The sequence below is a fragment of the Micromesistius poutassou genome (assembly GCF_964030765.1).
Source record: "Micromesistius poutassou genome assembly, chromosome: 10".
NCBI classification, from domain to species: domain Eukaryota; kingdom Metazoa; phylum Chordata; class Actinopteri; order Gadiformes; family Gadidae; genus Micromesistius; species Micromesistius poutassou.
The window spans coordinates 6,608,230-6,629,386 of NC_140280.1; the positions used below are offsets into that span (position 1 = coordinate 6,608,230).

The window sequence follows — 21,157 nt, forward strand, 5'->3', positions numbered from 1 at the left end:
ACCAAGACATGCTTTTCAAATATCACGGCCTTTGGGATAAGGGTTAGGGGAACTATTTATAGGTCAGCTGTTGGTGAGCCGTCCGTAATAGTCAGGACTGTACGGTCGGTGGTGTCGCTGGTGCTAGGGGCTTTTGGATGGCTGCGTTAGGGTTTTAGTCCTAGGCTATTTCAGAGCAGAGAGGGACAACGGCGTTGTTATTTTACGTGCTTTTGTTGATGGGAAGCATGTTGTTGCCATCTGCTGATAACAGCTGCTGATATAACTCTTGTCAGCCTCATCAAATAAACCCGATGTATAATATAACCGATCAAAACTAATGTCCTCTCATTACTGACAAATTTCATATTAGTGCCCATATAAATGGCAAATGCCAATACCAATTCCAAAGAAACAAAACCTAAATAATTTATATCACTGATAAATCTAATGGAAATGAATATTGGGCTACATATCCTGCTGGCTATATTATGTATTATTCAAACCTGTGTATATATTGACATTGCATAATCAGATTGTAAAGCATGTTGCTTAATATAACAAAGTTGCTCAAAGGCAGTCTTGCATGTTGGCAGGACTTTCAAACACTATAGTCAGTTAAAATATCCATATCTGAAGACCCTGAGCAATTAACACACGTCAGGGATTGAAACACCGACTAAAAACCTCCCCATCCCTCCCCCGCCCTAATATATTCCTCTCTCCACCCTCTCCTCAATATTCTCACACCGGTGCCTTTAAATAGTTGAACTTGAGACTGTACCGCCCGTGTCTCTCTCTCCCTCGCTCCCTGCCTGGCCGTTTGACTGTGAGCTACTCACTTCATCCGCACTGTGTTTACATTCCCGTCCCCTGAGTCGAACCCAAACCGCGGTGTATACCATGTCCAAGCCGCTCTCCGACCATGATCGCAAGAAGCAGATCTCGGTGCGCGGCCTGGCCGGCGTGGAGAACGTGACGGAGCTGAAGAGCAGCTTCAACCGCCACCTCCACTTCACGCTGGTGAAGGACCGGATCGTGGCCACCAAGCGGGATTACTACTTTGCTCTGGCCAACACGGTGCGGGACCATCTGGTGGGCCGCTGGATCAGGACACAGCAGCACTACTATGAGAAGGACCCCAAAGTAAGTCCATCACTTCACTTAACTTATTGGTTCAGCAGATCCCCCCCCACCCCCCCAGATATTCAGATATTAGCAGTCGAAGTTTTTGTATTCAATGCAAAAACCGAGGGGATGGCTAGGGGATTGCCTACTTGTTATGGAGCGCAGGAGGCTGTGCATCTAGAATGTAATCAAGACTTTTATAAACTTGATTACAGTTCATTAATAAAGGAATCAGGACATTCATTCAACTAAGGCTTCACACTGTGTATGGAAATTCGTCGCCCATGACACACACTTTAATGATCTCAATGTGGCAGTCACACCTGCGTCTTTACTTGAGATACTTACAACAACAGAACAACAAAAACACTGACAAAAACCTCATCCAATGTGTTGATGTTCTTTCACTCGAGTCCTGAACGCAGAGGCTTCCTCTAAAGGAATAATAGCACACCGATTTACCGCCAGCCCAAAGCCTTGTCCACGATATTATATCTGCACAAGGACACTTGAATGCTATCCAAACACTTGAATGGCAGACATCACAAAACTCTCTTAGCGTTTTGCAGGAGCCTGATATTCTAGCACTGTGCTAAGCCGTTCCTCAGCCCTGTTGAATAAACGCTGTTGAATATGATGAAAGGTCATGTACTGAAATGACTCCTTAGAACTATAGTACATCAGAAGATACATTTGGGAGATAGTGTGCACCAGGACAAGTTTATTGCATGTTAACTACTTTTGTTCCAACTTAATCAAATGATTACAGTATCCGATTGTAGTATATGAAAAATAACAAGGTGTAACTACATTGATCATCTCTTAATTTTTTGCATTCGTATTTACTATTTATTTACTGCCAGAGAAAAGCATTCTAGTGTATTTGAAATACGTTTACTTAAGAATAAAAGGTCAAACTGCTATTTTCCAGTATTGAGAATCCCCTACATGGAGGGAAGGCCTTGAACATTGTGATACATGTAGGCAGGGAGAACTCATCCTCAACTCTCTCTGACCTTTGAACTTTACTTGCATGGTGGTGGTGCTCTTTCCTGTAAAGGTCAGAGGGTAGGTACTAGTCAAAGGAAAGTACATCATAAGGGCAAAGGGAGGAAGGGGAGAAGTAGGAGTACAGTTACATTCATGTTTGTACTGAGAGATTTATGATGTAAATTCATTTACTCTATTATCTTATTAGACTAAAATATATTAAAGCTAACATTGGTACCTCATTGGACCACACATTCAAAGTGCAAACACCAGTTCTTACTAGTTTCTGCTCCTACACAGAGTGGTCAAGATAACACAATATAAAGCTTTATGCTTGTGAGATAAATCTGACCCTATAGGGGTGGCTTATTTACCATTCTGCCCCTACCAATATGGACTGAACATTTTTCTTGGTGAATCAGACCCCGTGGGAGTGGCTTATTGACCATTCCGCCCGTACCGACAGACAGACTGAATAATGACCTGGATCCGGGAGCTGCTTCATTCCTTAAGTGCATGTCTGCTCACCTTGTACCTCTGAATAAACCATCACGTATGTTGAACCTTTACCACTCTTCGAGTCAGGCCCTGGCCCCAAAACCACGATACCCGAGGCATCAAAATCACTCTCCATCATTTCCTCGCCAAGTCATATAAGAATACAATCATAAAAAAATGTATAAAAATACATTTTAAATATTCTAAAGCATTCCAAAGCAGTGTAGCTGGTAGACAAGTTTTTTCTTGTCCACCAGCTGGAAATGAAACATTAAACTCTTGGTTTCACACTTAGATTTAGCGGCGCTTCTCAAACATCTCGGGGAACAACTTCATTTCACTTGTACACCCCCCCTCGAACCCACCCGGCTGTCCACCGGGACCCACTGCTCCGGGACCCACAATGCCCGGGTATCGCTCTCTGGACCGACCTTTTCAGATGACCCCTACTGCTGCTATTTATAACTCAGGGGTTGTCAACGGAATGGTCTGCGTTACATAATACTTTAAATACTCTTGGCCTGACCCCTAACCTCTCTTCCCTTACCCCCTCCCCCTCAATCTCTCTCTCTCTTCTCTTTCCTCTGCCTGTAGAACGACCCCCCCCCCACCACCACCTCTCTCTCCCTCACCTCTCTCTCCCTCGCTCTCTCTTATCTCTCAACTCTTTTCTTACCCCCTCCCCCCATCTCTCTCTCTCTCTCTCTCTCTCTCTCTCTCTCTCTCTCTCTCTCTCTCTCATCTCTCACCTCTTCTCTTACCTCTGCTCTCAACTCCCTCAACTCTCTCTCTCTCATCTTACACCTCTACTTTTACCCCCCCCTCCCTTCCTCTTTCTATATCCTCTTATAATACCTATTAAGAATATGTCGGCACTCCCCCACCCCCTCTTCCACCTCCCCCCCCCCCCTCTCCCTCTCTCTCTCTCTCTCTCTCTCTCTCTCGCTCTCTCTCCCCCCTCTCTCTCTCTGGTTAAGCAGGGACAAAGCTAAATGTCAGAGGGCTAAGCCCAGGCTCGGGTGTCACATGGTGCTGGTGGTAACATAGTCGGATCTCTGCACTCAAATAATAGCCGGCCGCACACTCCTCCAGAGGCTGAGAAGGTCATCGAACAACTGGGGGGGTGGAGGGGGGGGGTTGCTGGTTTAATTCCTCATGTCCGCCACTGTAAGAAGTGTCCTTCAGCAGAGATCACTTAACCCTTAGAGAGAAACCTCACCTCTGCGCGTGTGAATTGTTGAGTTGGGCGTCAACCTTGAACTGTTGACCGTGTGTTTGTGTGTGTGTGTGTGTGTGTGTGTGTGTGTGTGTGTGTGTGTGTGTCCACAGTGGCCGAGAAAAGATAGAGAGTACACACAGGACAAGTGGTTAATCGTATCTTGTAGGTATAACTGCTGCCATGTTCTTTATTCTTTTGAAGCACTTTCATTGTTCTTTCATTTACTATTTGTTAAATCTATTTTTTTATTTTATTTCCATGTCCGCACAACTTTAATCATCATTGCATTTTTGTTATGCAATTAAATATGCTTCATACACACTGGTTATTAGTATTAGCAAAGAAAATGCTAATTATGGCCTTCATCCGGGCTGAAGTAAGCTTTCATCTCAGCAACCTGTAGAGAGAGATTAATGGTGAGTGAGTTGTTGTATTATGAATACTTCTCCATCTGGTGGAATAGCATGACTGCACAATGACGTGCTGTTGTGTTGTTCCCACTGAGACCCAATGAGGGTGAAAATTAATTCACAGATAATCAATCAAACAAAGAAAATCCATCACACAGCAGGACTGAAAATGAGTGTGACGTGGAATGATCGACATTTCTCCACATGCAGCTGAGATGATATATATAAAAAAGAACAAAAAATAAAATCATTCACTCATATTCTGATGAATAAGGGATATTCAAAACCATTTCCGATCTTGACTGAATTAATCTCGACTACATATAAATATAATATATGACTTCAATTTCACAATTGGCACGAGAGAACTGTTCAAGACGGCAGCAGCATTCAACCCAATCCAACATAAAGTGAAACATAAATAAACATAGACCGTGTTGTTAAACTCTACTCCATTCTCCTCCGTCCCCAGCGTGTGTACTACATCTCCCTGGAGTTCTACATGGGCCGCACTCTGCAGAACACCATGGTGAACCTGGCCCTGGAGAACGCCTGCGACGAGGCCACCTACCAGGTGAGATATACCACCCGCTGGTGCTGTGTGAGGACTGTCGTGAGGCCCTCCTAGTGAGGACTTCCACAGTCCCCAGTAGGAACTCCTAGTGAGGACTTCCTACTGGGGACAGTATTGTGAGGCCCTCCTAGTGAGGACTTCCTTTTGGGGACTGTATTGTGAGGTCCTATTTGAGAGGACTTCTTTTGGGGACTGTATTGTGAGGTCCTATTTGAGAGGACTTCTTTTGGAGACTGTATCGTGAGCCATGGTTTTCGAGTATTGTCGGGCAGTGTAACATCGATGCGTGATATGTTGTCATGTGTGTTGGTAACATTGTATTGTGTGTTATGCTGTGGTGTGATGTGTGCGTCTGTCATCTAGCTGGGTCTGGACATGGAGGAGCTGCAGGAGATGGAGGAAGATGCCGGTCTCGGAAATGGAGGACTGGGTCGTCTGGCTGGTAAACAAAACACACACTATACTATGCCTATTCATAAATACTGTTGTACTTGCTCCATTATTAATCACCCTGATGTCCATCCGGACTGATTTTTTCTGTTTTTGTGGGTGCATGACCAACCAATCAGAACACAATTAGTGCCTCATCTACCGCCGACTTCCTAGCCCTGCTGTCCCTAATCGAATCCTGAGTGGGAAAAACATGACACTGAAGAAATCTTCAAACCTGTCCTGCCCTAATATCCTGTTGTACTATCCTGTTTATTTAAATATAGATATATAAATAATATGAATATGAATACATCTGTGTGTCCCCAGCTTGTTTCCTTGACTCCATGGCGTCTCTGGGACTCGCGGCGTACGGTTATGGAATACGTTATGAATTTGGTATCTTCAATCAAAAAATTGTCAACGGCTGGCAGGTCTGAACCCCCTTTCTCTTATTCTATAAATCCACCATTGTATCCAATGTATACTATATATATATATATCTCTAATCAATTAATTGCATCATTATTTTTGGTTTTAAATGTAATTAAATGAATACTAAACAGAGGAGGGCTCATTGGTTTGCGCCACCAGGGCTGACTCTGCTCGCAGACGCACAATGCATAGTCTTCATTATCATTCCCCTGGCACCTGTCCCCTTGGACGCTTTGTCTGTGTGACCAACACAATTGTTCTGCTGGGGCACAAACGTCACTCAGGTGGAGGAGGCCGACGATTGGCTGCGCTACGGCAACCCCTGGGAGAAGGCCCGCCCCGAATACATGCGGCCAGTGAAGTTCTACGGAAGAACTGAACACCATCCTGATGGGGTCAAATGGGTTGACACTCAGGTAAGGGAAGAAAAGAGATTAAGTCTACAGGAGCTTACGTTGACACATTCAAAGCCATTTTTAACCTTCAATGCATGTTGAACATATATTTCAAAGGGGGCGTTTGCGTCTTTATGCACTGGACAATAGAGGGAGAGAATAACATGTAACATAGGAGCGGAGGTCAGAATCGAACCCGGGTTGCTGAAATGTGTATCTCCCACGTGATCCGCCCACGAGCTAGCTTGAGCCACCATATAACCTTTCCAATATCATCCATCCACTAGTGTACTTAACATCCCCCTAGACCCTGCACAACATAAATAACATCAATACGAGACACACACGGGTCCACAACCCGTGCGCACCAACAAGATTGGCAAAGCAATGTTTCATATTGTTTTGTTTATTGCTAGCTCGCTGTACTCCTGGGCTCAAGTCCAGTGTGACAAGCATAACATCTAATCTGCAGATCAGCCAACTGTAGCCAAAGCAGCTCCTCTCAGATCTCAGCAGGGATAGTCATCCCACAAATGGACAGAATAATGGGAGAGAAAATAACATTCATAAAACCGTTGAAAATTGTACCTTCAATCGATTTTATTTGACTCTACCTACCAAAAGAAACTACAATTTGGAAGTTTCTTTCTCTTTCATGAATGCACTTCAAAGTCCATTCGTGTCCCTTGATAAAAATATAAAAATAATTTCCAACTGTATTTTTTTTAAATGTCTGTCTTGAGGTCCCTGAACTGATTGGTATCTCCACCCAGATAAAAGTAAAACCTCTCACTGTTAGGGTTTTCTCTTCTCTCCGAGTTTAAAACTCTCAGATAAAGAACAACTTCCTAAGTACTTTTTGGTCCTATTGTTTTGCCCCATCCAAAACATATTCCTTAGTCCATCCAGATAAATTAAATCTCCACTGTACTTTTCTAAATCCCATGTCCGGATGTCCCTTCCACTGATTTGTCTCAACCCAGATATATATAAAACACGAAAACTTCATGGGGGGTCTCACTGGCTAGAGTGCGTACCATACCGTCCTTACCGCAGCGACGCGGGTTTGATTCCTGCCCGTGTTCCTTTGCTGCATGTCCTCCCCTCTCTCTCCTTTCTTCCTGTCTATCTCACTCTATCATAAAGCATAAAAAAATGAAAAAAAAACTTCTAACTGTATTTCCCCCACCGTGCCCTCATCTCTGTCAGGTGGTGCTGGCCCTGCCCTACGACACGCCCATCCCCGGCTACAGGAACAACGTCGTCAACACCATGAGGCTGTGGTCCGCCAAAGCCCCCTGTGACTTCAACCTCAAAGACTGTGAGTGGCTCAGGGGGGTCTTTACTAATCAGAGACGAATGATTCATAAGCGTTACGTTTTTGATGGATCAATTGTTTATGATTATTGTTGTTGTTGTTATTTTTTTGGATGAGTTAATTGAGGACTGTTCTTTGATGACGGCGTACAGTATGTCAATGTTGACATGTGCGGCAGATCCATCCAGAATACTTTCTGATTATGATATGTTTATTTATTGTTATAAATATTTTGACATTTAACATTGGCCACTATATCCAATATCTAAGATTACTTGCGGGTACATCCAGAATATTTCAAAACGATCACATATACATTTTGATGTTGTTGACAGTTAACTTTAAAACAATATTTGATATGAAGGTTAAGGTTGATAATAATAATAATATATTTCCTTTGCAAGTCAACGTTGGCGGCTACATCCAGGCAGTGTTGGACAGGAACCTGGCAGAAAACATCTCCCGTGTTCTGTATCCAAACGACAACGTAAGCCGTCTGCACATTTACACAAATCATCCATTCCCTTCCTGCTTATTATTATCCACAGAGGAACTATTAAACTATTCTCAATGTGAAGGTCACTGTATGTTGAAGGAAATAGAGAGGTAGAGAGAGAGAGAGAGAGAGAAAGAGAGAGAGAGAGAGAGAGATCAAATACGCTGACTGGAAACTGAGCAGGATAACACATAAAGGAAAAGGAAATTCAAACGGCATAATAAATTGAGGGAACACCTGAAAAGTGGGAGGGCAAACGGGTGTAACCATGACAACTGCTATCACGAAGAAAGCGTGTGTACAGTGTGCACCGAGTCTTTGGGGTTCATTAGGTTGAAAGCTCAGATTATAGTGCCACAAGATTGCAGCAGAGTGCAGCCGCACAAATCTAGCTCAAAAGTAGCCTCCCTGCATCATATTGATTGTGCATTGATTCAACAAGAGACCACACTTACAAAATGTTAAAAACACCTTGTTCGTTTAACATTTGTTCAACCAATCCACTCAAAAACGGAGAGAACTTCAACACTAAACGCGTGTAGGACATATGGAAATATAGGATTATAAATGCACACGTGACAACTAGCATGAAGATCCTGAGGTTTCTTCAGCGGAGGATGAGGTGTATTTCCATAATCTGGGTCTGGCTGTGCTCTCCCTTTAGCCAGCGGCGGCCTCCCTGAAACGTGTTTCTGAGGAGGGATATCTGCCCAGATCTTAAGTCCTGACCACTAAATCCCTGGCTGCTCGGGGAGGGTTCAATGATAACCACAGACAGTAGATGATAACCCGCTAATCACACGTTTGACTGCTGAATGATTAAGTGCTCCTTTCAGTTTGATTCCTCCGTGCCAGGAGGACTGTAGTAGACATACGCAACAGCAGCACTTGAAAGCAGAGTGGTAATATAAACGGTGATATTCTGGTACCGCCATTCAATTGTCGTGAGGCGTGGACTATAGGAAAATCGTTTTTATGCTCACACACCCACACACACACACACACACACGCACAGGCACACAGGCACACACGCACACGCACAGATATACACACATTATTAAACTATATCCATTTAGGTTTGCCTCAACCAAGGCATCAATTTGTGAAACAAATACCTCAGTTATATTCGTCTTTATGTTAATATGTAGATGTGAAAACACGGTTTACACTTTTCTTTTCTTTTTAAGCTCAAACAGAGAGAGCTGTTGAATCTTTTGTGCAACAGAACACTCTTGACTGTGAGAAGATAGGGTGAGAGATAAACCTGTCTGTCTGTCTGTCTGTCTGTCTGTCTCCATGCAGTTCTTCGAAGGCAAGGAGCTGCGTTTGAAACAGGAGTACTTTGTGGTTTCTGCCACCCTCCAGGACATCATCCGTCGCTTCAAGGTCTCAAAGTTTGGCTCCAGGGAAGTCGTTCGCACAGACTTTAACAAACTGCCTGACAAGGTACGCCAAAACACTTCTGAAGGATATACCGCTCCCTTTTCTCGGCTATTTTCACCGTTTCAGGTTTTGAGTTGAGTTGCATTTGAAGTTTTTTTTATAGGCATTGATTGGGGCTTGATATTGTTTTGAGATGACGTGAGACGTGAGATTGTTGCCGTTTTTAAGGGATCTTTTCTAAGTTAGTTAGTAACTTGTGGATGTGTGTAGGTCGCCATTCAACTGAATGACACCCACCCTGCCATGGCAATCCCCGAGCTGATGAGGGTGCTGGTGGACGAAGAACAACTGACCTGGGACAAGGTCAGCCTTCACCGACATCACACAAATACCATTATTTTAATATCCAACCCAAGTCCTTTTTCACCAACCTTCAAGGACAATAAAAAGGTTGATTTATGATTGCACCTGGGACTTTTAACTTTAAAAGTTGAGTATTGTCATTCGAAAAGTCAACAGTAGGGGGCAGAATCGAGGCTGAATCAATACAACAACCAGCGTGATTTGATATATTTATGTATTCAATCTAATGAATGTTGTTTGTCTGCAAGACACTAATTATTAGTGGACAGGCCTAATTGCTCCGTGTAAAACAGTTGTTGTCTTGTCTCCTGCCTAACCTGTGTGTGTGTGTGTGTGTGTGTGTGTGTGTGTGCGTTGCTAGGCGTGGGACGTCTGTGTGCGTACCTGTGCGTACACCAACCACACGGTTCTCCCCGAGGCGCTGGAGCGCTGGCCCGTTGACCTGTTCGCCCACCTCCTGCCCCGTCACCTGGAGATCATCTACGAAATCAACAGGCGCCACATGGAGGTAGGAGGCTGAACTGCACCTCCACTGACACACACACACACACACACACACACACACACACACACACACACACCTGCTCCTGACGAAAGTACTCTAATGAGGCGTTTAGGATGAGGTGTTTAATATGGTTAAGGGGATTAACGCTTCCTTAAGTCTGATGACGTTCTTATCAAAGGTCGCTCTTCAAAACGAGAAGTTATGTTAATTCAAGTCATTTCAGATTCAAACATGTAAATATGTAAATATGGATTGTTGTGCTCTTTCTGCAGAGTAGTTAATGGGTCATTTCCAAGCTAAATATGCATGTGCACAATTCACATGCATATTTAGCACATGCAATTCCTTTGAGGTATTTCACTCCTTTCTTTGCAGTCATTTATGTGTGATTGAATGTGCATATGTGTGAGTATGTGCATATACTTTAGAGGATCAGAAGCATAATTACAACACACATAAACAGATAAATACGCATTTAGTGGACGCGGACATATCCGATCACCTTGGTCGAACTCTCCCCGCTGCATCTCTCCGCTCTGGTGTCGTCCCCCGCCAGAACGTCGCCGCCAGATTCCCGGGCGACCACGAGCGCATGCGCCGCATGTCCCTGGTGGAGGAGGGCGGGCAGAAGAAGATCAACATGGCCCACCTCTGCATCGTGGGCTCGCACGCCGTCAACGGCGTCGCCCAGATCCACTCCGACATCCTCACAGCGACCATGTAAGTAGTGGCTGTGTGTCCAGCACCTCCGGTATCTTATTACTCAGGAGTGCTCCCGTTTAGCTGCTCCGCTAAACGTTTTTTTATCAAAAGCCTGCCCGTAGATACATGTCATTAAGGAGAAGGCAAGCCTTGCTCAAAGGTACCTTAAGGTAGAGTGCAGACGTTGAGGTTTGAAACCGGTGTCCTTTGGCTCGGAGTCAACCCTGGGAGTTAACCCTGATAACAAACGAACCCGCCACGTAAACCTACAAGGACACGCATAACTCTCTTCAAATGCTAGTTTAAGCTGTCTCGTGTGCATACAAATGGGTGAGGAGTTCATGTTAGGACATTCAGATCACAGGACTTAGATATGTTCTAATCAGAGCAAAAAAAAACACAGTCAACGTTACATATTAGAACAATGATGGATATTAATGGATTCAACCACGATAGACCTTAAATGTCCTTGAATGTCCTTGAATGTCCATTGAATGTCATTGAGTGTCCTTGAATACTCTCCAGCTTCAAGGACTTCTATGAGATGGATCCCCACAAGTTCCAGAACAAGACCAACGGCATCACCCCCCGACGCTGGCTGGTCATGTGCAACCCTGGCCTGGCCGAGGTCATCGCTGAGGTGGGGGCACACACACACACACACACACACACACACACACGCACACTCATGCACATCCTAAAGCTGGGTGCGTTTCCTCCCAGTAAACTGTACTTTAGGGCATGTACATGCCGTTGCTGTTTGAGAACATGTTGGCGGTGTGCTCGCATGGCTCCTCAGAGGATCGGTGAGGACTTCATCCGAGACCTGGACCAGCTGAAGGGACTGCTCAAGTACGTCAACGACGAGGCCTTCATCCGAGACATCGCCAAAATCAAGCAGGTACAGTAACAGACGAATAGTGAATAGCCTTCATTCACTGCAGTAAAGAGGTTCAGTGGCTCACCGGGTAGAACGCGTACCATTAAGGCTTAGTCCTGACCCCAGCGACCCGGGTTCAACTCCTGCCCGTTGGCTTTTGCTGCATTTCCTCCCTTCTATCTCCCATACCTCCCTGTCGGTCTAACTATCATAAAGCATAGAAATTGAAAAAATATATATTTTAAAAAAAAGCGGTTCATTCTGATATACAAACAGTGTCATAATAATATAAGAGTATTAATTATCGTTGACTTTTTCTTTCCTCCTGCCTGCGTAGGAAAACAAGCTGAAGTTTGCTGCTCACCTGGAGGAACACTACAAGGTGAAGATCAACCCCAACTCCATGTTTGACATCCAGGTGAAGAGGATCCACGAGTACAAGAGACAGCTGCTCAACTGCCTGCACATGATCACCTACTACAACCGTACGCACACCGCCACGCACACCGACACACCAGCACACCGACACACTGCAACACACACCGACACACCGCCACGCACGGCAACAACACACTGCGACACACGCCGACACACCTGCACACCAACACACCAACACACCGCAACGCACGGCAACAACACACTGCAACAGAACACAACACACCACCACACACCACGACATACCAACACACCAACACAGCACCACGCACGGCACCCACACACTATAACAAATGTCACCCAAACACCCGGACGCACGTCACCAACACACTAGAGCACATGTCACCAACACACCGACCAGTAGCCACTACACAACTCTATATAGCAGCTTCATTGGCAGTGTGTGTGAAATATGTTGTTTAAGGACACCGGTGACACCAGTGTTTCCTGCAGATAGGCGTTTTAGGGCCTGTAAATTCGACCAAAAAGTCTCTCCCAAACAAACAGTCCAACAAGCACACACACATACACACAGCTAAATAAAACACTGATTTCTTCCTCAGGGATCAAGAAGGAGCCCAACAAGCAGTGGACTCCCAGAACGGTCATGATTGGAGGAAAGGTTCGCTGCATTTAATGTTCCACCTTAAATCAGACAGAAAACAAGTTCCACAGGTCATTTATCACCTTTTATGTCTCTCTTTCTCTCTCTCTCTCTCTGTCTCTGTCTCTCTCTCTCTGTCTCTCTCTCTGTCTCTCTCTGTCTCTCTCTCTGTCTCTCTCTCTCTCTCGCTCTCTCTCTCTCTCTCTCTCTCTCTGTGTAACACGTCTGTCTTTCTCCCTCTCCCTCTCCCCCAATATCTTTCTCAAACTGTTGTCATGGCAATTTCCTTATGTCCTAGACGCAACAGATATTGCGTCTAGGACAGATGAGATTTCTCAATGCAAAAGAGCACACAATACTTGGCAGACAATTATCCTAGGTTTAATGCATGCATACATTAGACTCCTCTCTAGCAGAGTGAGTCCAGAATACAGTTTGACAGAGTTATTTATACCGTTTCAGATCCTTCCCACATTGCAGATGTCAATAATCAAATCAAGTAATGTTTACCCAAGACACAGAGTTGCCTGTGTTCTTATCAAGGAGAAGAGGATGTCTTCTCCCTTGTGACTGGTTTACATTTTTATAATATAACAAAGGTTATATTATTGGTTAACTCTAAGGAAGGTGGGACAGCTGATCAGAGCACATGGGTTAACATTTTGACAACATCGCTCCTTGGTGAGGTGGCTGAACCAAGCACAAAGGTCAATAAATAGTCGACTCTGGGGAAAGGCAGGATGGCAAGGCAATATGCGAATATAGAAAACAAGGCCTAAGTTATAAAATGAACAACATGTCGATTTTTTCATCACACTGTCTCCCTCTCTCTTTCTCTACATGTCCCATCTTCCTCTCTCTCGCTCTCTCTCGCTCTCTCTCGCTCATACTGTTGCTACGCAGGCGGCCCCTGGTTACCACACCGCCAAGATGATCATCCGTATGATCACAGCCATTGGTGAGGTGATCAATAACGACCCGGTGGTGGGCGACCGCCTGAAGGTGATCTTCCTGGAGAACTACAGAGTCACCCTGGCCGAGAAAGGTGCTACTATCACTCACCTGGGTTCCCTTTGTTCCTAACACCCACGCCCTCTCTCTCTCTCTCTCTCTCTCTCTCTCTCTCTCATTCTCTATTCTCTAGCATTACCCCTTCCCCTGCAGAATCAAGATGCTGCTGTCTTTACATTCATCTAATCAACATTAAATGCCCTATTTGCTCTGCTAAATATGAGCAATAACTGGATAGATTATCCATCCATCTATCAATTAATCCATCCATCATTCTATCTATCAAACCGTAGAACTGTCCACTGCCCTATTTGCTTTGCTAAATGAGATGGATAGATGCATGACTGGACAGATCATCAATATCCAGCCATTGATTTATCCATCTGTCTTTCTACCTATCACATATATCACAGCCAACAGGGCCTTTGACGTTTGATAAAAGGAAAAAGTGAGTGACATAAAGATAGCCAGACGGATGGACGGATAGAGTAGACGTGGGTCATCTTGCGTGCACAAGTAGAAAAAATGAACACTATACCCTAAACTAAAGAAATCGTGTATTGATAGATAAAGAGATGACAGTTATATGATACGATTTGTCTTGCATCCCAGCAGCTCCATTTACAAATATCACAGACAAGACAAGACATCAAAAACAGGACATCAAGACAGGACCCAAAAAATAAAATAGAAATACATACATTCATCAACATTTAGGGCCCATCGGCGTGCATTTGATATGGGATTAGGTGCCAGTTCAAGGATTGACTGGTGAACAAAAGAGTGCTTCAGTCTAACCTTTCTGAATGTTGGAACTAGGGATCGACCAATATGGATTTTTTAGGGCCGTTGTCGGTACCGATTTTTTTCAGCTTTAGCCGATGATTTTCTTGAGCTGATATTTGGAACCGATACTGCTTTTGCTCCCTCAATTTACATCATAAAAATGACACAATGATGATAACAAATGTTACAAGTGTTAATTTAAAAAAGGAACAATTATTAAATTTGTCTGTCTGTGAATCATGCCGAAAAGAAAAAAAAAAAGAATCGGCCGATACACGTAAAAAACGCAAATATCGGCCGTTAATATCGGCCGGCCGATATATCGGTCGATCACTAGTTGGAACCCTAGATCTCCGATTTGATGGGGATCGATTTTACTCTGTGTTCAGGACCTGCTTAGGGTCGGATGAAATGTTGTTAGCCGACCTCAGTATTTTTATGGTAGGCTGATTCATAGAGAGCTTGGACCTGTATCGGGTCTCTCTCTCTCTCTCTCCCTCTCCCTCTCCCGTCTCCTGGACTAACCAGCCTCTCTCTCTCTCTCCGGACAGCCATCCCCGCGGCCGACCTCTCCCAGCAGATCTCCACTGCCGGCACGGAGGCGTCCGGCACGGGCAACATGAAGTTCATGCTGAACGGCGCGCTGACCATCGGCACCATGGACGGAGCCAACGTGGAGATGGCCGAGGAGGCCGGCGACGGGAACCTCTTCATCTTCGGCATGAGGGTGGACGACGTGGACGCGCTGGATAAGAAGGGGTAAGGAGGGGCTCCGCCTCACGCGGGGGGGGGGGGGGGGGGGGGGGTGTCGCCCCGATGTGTTTGGACGCCATTAACAGTATGTGATCAAATTTGTATGTGTGAAAAAAGTTTGCACGCGTCTGTGACACTCGCGACATACACCTGGGTTGTCATGGCGATATCAACAGTCCCTGTTTCAGCTCGAATTGGAACACTGTTCGAAAAAAAACAAAAAAACATTTGGGGCTTAGAGTTCTAGGAAGGAGGAGTCATCCCAGTGGACATGACCCACGGCAGCTTTGTGTTCATGTTGTGTTTGAGTTATAATGAGTGATTTATATGGAATGCGACACACTTTTACTGTTCGAGAAGCTTATCTGGTTTCTCGGATGCAGACGTCAACAACCCCCGCTGCACAGACGGCGCTTTGCCCTCCGCACACGCACACGTCTCGCCACCGTCGGAGGGCACGCTTACAAGGCACTTCTACGACACGAAAAGAGCACCGAACGACGTTCCCGTAGAAGGGAACACTCAGGGTCCTGGTTGACAGGGACTGGTTAAACATGGGATTTCACTCCTGTTTGCTCTAAATTAAAGTCTTATTGTGAACAAAAATGGCATAGATTACTATGTTGAAGACATAAGACATATTGCTAAAACAAACAAAAAACAATTTGACACTTTTATGTCTTTAAAATATAGCAGGGGGCTACGCAATATCGCCCCCTGCAGGCAGGACATTGCAAAAGCCATAATAACACCTTTTCATCTTTTTCTTTGTGTATATTATTTGACAACATGCGCACTGTATCATCATTTATACAAAAGTACAAAAAGAAAAGAGCAAATCTATTCTAAACCATCCTTTACGTGTTGTCAGGGATCTGTGAGACCTGACGTTGCCATGGTAACTGTCTGAGGCTACCGGCGGCGCAGAGATCGGGTAGACTGTATTAATAGAAAGAAAGAATTCACGCCGTGAATCCAGCAGTAAAGCCCACGCCCACAGACACACACACACACACACGCACACGCACACGCGCACACATGCACACACGCACACACGCACCACAGTGCACGCACACACAGCAGAAGGAATGCAGCCTTCTCAGACATAATTGGACTCCACAGCAGGGAGACTCGGGAAGGTTCCAGGGCCCAGAGCCCCTCGCTGGGAAGAGGGCTGCTGCTGTGATCACCGAGCAAGAGAAGCACAACCACAGTGGTCACAAAACACTTCATGATCAATGGGGATGATGTTTAAAATCCCAGCTACCAGGGCTAGACGCTAAGAGGGTCTTTTCGTTCAAATTGAATGTGGATTCTTGCATTCAAACGGTTGTGGACACAGTTGGGAGACGGGCTTGGTCCCATTAATCCCAGACAATAAATAATCATAAACTGCTTGACCTTTGAAGGAACCTTTTTAGATAAAACTAGAATTACCAAAAGAGATCAAATTAGCAGTCAGGCGTTATCTACTGAAATTGAGAAGAGATTCTGTGCATTCTGGACATGGGATGTGATCATTAGGACGTTTTAGTTTACATGTCTGCCCTTGGGTCTGACTCTGAGCACTGCGGAGGGCTATGTGAAGGTACGTCACAGTGCAGGTAAGTGGGTTGCAAGTCAACCTGACATTCCCTATTAGTCAAAGATCAAACTGTCCCAGGGAACACAAGGAATGATCTTTGTAGAACCAGGGGAAAGCAATCATTGACCTGTCGTAAACTCAAATGTTTGGGGTGAGGAGACATGGTTTATGCACTTTTTCTCCCGGTTTGTGGCCAGCCATCACAGTTTATGCGCTGCCATTACGATTCCAGCTCCATTATTTAAGCCCTATATACCAAGCATATAAAGCCTATCAGGTCCATATATCAATATGTCAAGCCTAAATATAAAGCCTATATATCAATATCAGGCCTATACATCAATATGTCAAGCCTATATACAAGCCTATATATAATAATATGTCAAGCCTAAATATGAAGCCTGTATATCAATATGCCAAGCCTATATATAAAGCCTTTATATCAATATCTAGCCTAGGTATCAACCCTATATAATGTAAGCCTATATAATCAAGTCCATATTTGTGTATCAAACTGACATTGACACAATCCTATATATACCAAGCCTACATATAAAGAGTCTTGTGCCACCTTTGAAATGGAAATATGTAATACGCATGCGTGGGATGCGCAACGGATGATTTCTAGAAATACAAAATATGTCAAAGGTAATCATTGCCGAACCCGTTCAAAATCATAATCCCTAGGTGGCAAGAGGCAGCCTATCAGATCACACTGTAACTTGTGTCTAGACCTGACGCACCTGAACACATTGGTTCTGGTTATCCGATATATCACGGTCGGACCCCCCATGCAGACTCACCACCAGGCACCACACACACACACACACACACACACACACCCACACTCTCTCCTTTACAAAACCACCAACACATTCTCACCCACACACACTCGTCCACACACTACTACCCTCACTGACACACACTCCCCCTCCTTCCCACACACACCCTCCTCCCCACACCCTCACCCAACCACCCTCCCCCCGCACGTCAAGTTTGAGCCACAAAGGCCGTAGGTTGCGGAGCAGAAACGTCGACTTTTCACAATAAAGAAATCAACCAATGTTTGGCTGCATGAATGAAAATAATTAAGTGTGTATCCTCCCTGCGGTGCCGTGCAGATACCATGCTGCGGATTACTACAACCGCCTGCCAGAGCTCAAGCAGGCCATGGACCAGATCTCCGGAGGGTTCTTCAGTCCCAAGCAGCCTGACCTCTTCAAGGAGATAGTGGACATGCTCATGCACCATGACAGGTAACGCACCTGGCGGCCTGCCTGTCCGTCTGTCCTTTCATCTCTACGTCTACCTGTCCCATATCTCGCTGTCTAGCTCTCTGTCTGTCGGTCAAATAATTCAAATAAAAAATGGCGACATCGGAAATGTACATTTACAATTGACGACCAGGTAAAAGGTTTGCCGAAGATATTTATTAGAATGATCATAATCTATTATAATATATATTTTGTTCATTCTTTTCTTAGGTTTAAAGTGTTTGCAGACTATGAAGATTACATCAAATGCCAAGAACAAGTCAATGAACTGTACAAGGTGGGGCGTCAAGAATTATCTCCATTGCAACACATTTCCTGTCTCTCTGGTAGAGCATGGCATTACCACTGCCATGGCTAGGTGGGGGGGGGGGGTTCTATTCCCACTGGGCCAACCCATGCTTACATGCACTGCACTCAAACTGCTGTTTTAAGACACTGCGGAAGAAAGCGTCGCCCAAATGGCATTTACATCACAAATGTATTTATTGACACGTTCCCCCGTCTTCTTCTCACCAGAACCCCAAAGAATGGACCAAGAAGGTGATCTACAACATCGCCGGCTCTGGAAAGTTCTCCAGCGATCGCACCATCGCCCAGTACGCCCGCGAGATCTGGGGCATGGAGCCCACACTTGAGAAGATGAAGGCCCCCGACGATATCTAGAGGGCCTTCCGCCGAGATCCCACCATAGACACCGCTCGTCACTCCTACACCACACCTGCCGTCATGAGCCTACCTGTAGCCCCCGTCGGCGATGTCACATCGGCCTTCACGCTAAATAAATTATCTTTGGGAAAATGAATTGGGTTGCAGAGTAGTGTGGCGCTTACAGTCAGTGATGATCGCAAGTTTTCCACAACAAATGAATGGCCTCCCTACGCGTGTGTATCATTTTAAACTGTGTCTTGTAACATTCTGTGGCGGTTCTATACAGTCAAACTCTGTTTTTCTTTATGCTATCAACAAGCAAGCTAACGTAGCAAGCAAGTGCTCCAGAGAGTCGTTTTATTGACCATATATGGGCAGCGGTTATGTTACTACGTCCGCTGGACGTGCTGATGAGAAAACACTGCAAACGATGGTCCTCTTCCCCTTTAAGTGCGCTGCAGGTTTTATTTACTCCACAGCGTCTGGTGTTCACGGCCAGAGACCCCCGTCTGCCTTACACCTGCAACAGCAAAGCCATAAAGACCACCGCAGGGTTTGTCCAACCATGATGGTGCCCTATTTGTATTTGGAAGAATCTTTGGGGGCCGGATGAGTTAATGTGTTGCTGTGACACGCCTGAGGGGATTTGTGATTTCAGCAGTAGTCTTTATTTTTTTAAGTAAAGAATATTTTATTTACAATAACACCCATTGTGAATAAATGTCTTGTCTCAAACGGATGGAAGATTTCAGTTACTTTCTGCCTGGTCCTACTCACTACATTTGGCATTTTAGTCGACAAATCATATAGGTATCAGCATCAGTCATCATAACATCATAACATCATAACAGTCATCAAACAAAAAAGTTAAAATAGGCCACTTGCTTTATTAAGCCAACTTTATAACTATTAATAATGTAGGATACTTCAGAGATTTATTTAAAACATTTATTTTTAGATAATAGTACATTAATTACGGAATCTGATGCCCAAAATATATCTGCGTATAATAAAAATTGTAGGCGTATTTACTGCGTTTACATGGACAACCTTAACCCGACTATGGATCTTAACCTGATTAAGGCAATCAGAAAATGCGTCATATTCTGATTAATGCCTTATTCCGGTTAATGTATATTGTAAATGCAGTCATTGTTACAAATGAATCAAACTGATAAAACAGTGAACAATAAAGCAGCTCTCGCACAACTGTGTGTCCCAAGCATAACCTGGAACTCAAAACACACACACACACACACACACACACACGTGTGTGTGTGTGTTCGCAGTTCACATGGGGGCAGTGTGACCCAAAGCTAATTGCGCCCCAAGCCTCTTATTGGCTAAGAGGACAAGCATTCTCATGAGATGTGAAAACAGGATTAAAGGGAATTGTTGCCTCTTTTTTGGCGGTTATTTCAGCAAACACTTACAGTGTTGAAAGCAGGACTTGCCATTACAATAATAACACAATTATGTTAGTTTGTGGGGTAGGAGTAAGTGTGTCTATTTTTTTTTGTATGTGTTATCTGGGTTTTAATGTAAGGGGGAATTCCGATACATTGGTTCAGAGACCTGGAATCATTTGTTTTGGTTCTGTTTAAATGAAAGATGATAACATATGTTTTATGTTTGCATGTGGTCATACCGCATTTTCCGAGACTTTTAATTGAAATACATTGGCAGATGTAATCCTAATTTAGAAAGCAAACTAATGTAACAACAATTTAAAAGCACTGTTAGTGCTCTAATACTTTTGGAATAATTATTAATCAAGCACAATACACAATCGCTATTTTGCATTTTAGTAGAAGAATCATCCATCAGCATCAGCATCAGTCATTGCAATGTTATCTTTTAATCACAAAAGTTAAAATTGCGATAGAGTAGCCTATAAAGTGACATTGCTCAACAATGGAAACAAGGTAACGTATTAACACTTTTAGATGCTAACAAACATTTCCGCACTCAGAATCACACACACACACACACACACACACACACACACACACACACACACACACACACACACACACACACACACACTGCAAGAATGCAAACAAGAAATCACAGTAGCCCTATAGGGTCCACCTAAGCATTTCTTTACTACTATCATGTAATATCACGTAATGGTAATGTTTCTACAAAAAGTTAATCAGCATTGTGTGTCCAGAACCAACAAAACATTGACCCATTGTTTCCTTTCCTCGGGGATACGCGGAATTGAATTGTCGTGCAATAATCGAGTTCGGGTTTCAGCCAATCGGAAGAAGGAGAGTCTGTCAAACACATGCAGGGCCGCGCGCGCTGCCGATGCCCCGCGCACACCGCTGAGGGACTACCGCGGGACGTGTGAC

At 44.5% G+C, this 21,157-nt stretch overlaps 1 protein-coding gene across 1 annotated transcript; it reads left to right on the forward strand.

Annotated features, from left to right (window-relative positions):
* Positions 1-761: 761 nt before the first annotated feature.
* Positions 762-19,539, forward strand: LOC311354656 (glycogen phosphorylase, muscle form-like). The gene is made up of 20 exons (XM_084474474.1): positions 762-1,125; positions 4,697-4,798; positions 5,162-5,240; positions 5,558-5,661; positions 5,947-6,078; positions 7,267-7,378; positions 7,780-7,862; positions 9,174-9,317; positions 9,525-9,617; positions 9,979-10,125; positions 10,679-10,842; positions 11,350-11,464; positions 11,624-11,725; positions 12,042-12,189; positions 12,703-12,761; positions 13,647-13,788; positions 15,092-15,299; positions 18,000-18,134; positions 18,363-18,429; positions 18,669-19,539. Exons 1-20 carry the CDS (start codon positions 883-885, stop codon positions 18,813-18,815), a joined length of 2,526 nt encoding a protein of 841 aa, XP_084330600.1. The 5' UTR covers positions 762-882; the 3' UTR covers positions 18,816-19,539.
* The last annotated feature ends 1,618 nt before the right edge of the window (positions 19,540-21,157 follow it).

Bases quoted from the DNA above. Each gene is read 5' to 3' on its own strand.
- LOC311354656 (XM_084474474.1), top strand. From the start codon at position 883: ATGTCCAAGCCGCTCTCCGACCATGATCGCAAGAAGCAGATCTCGGTG. The intron at 7,863-9,173 runs GTAAGCCGTCTG...GTCTCCATGCAG, and splicing joins TTCTGTATCCAAACGACAAC to TTCTTCGAAGGCAAGGAGCT. The intron at 18,430-18,668 runs GTGGGGCGTCAA...TCTTCTCACCAG, and splicing joins AAGTCAATGAACTGTACAAG to AACCCCAAAGAATGGACCAA.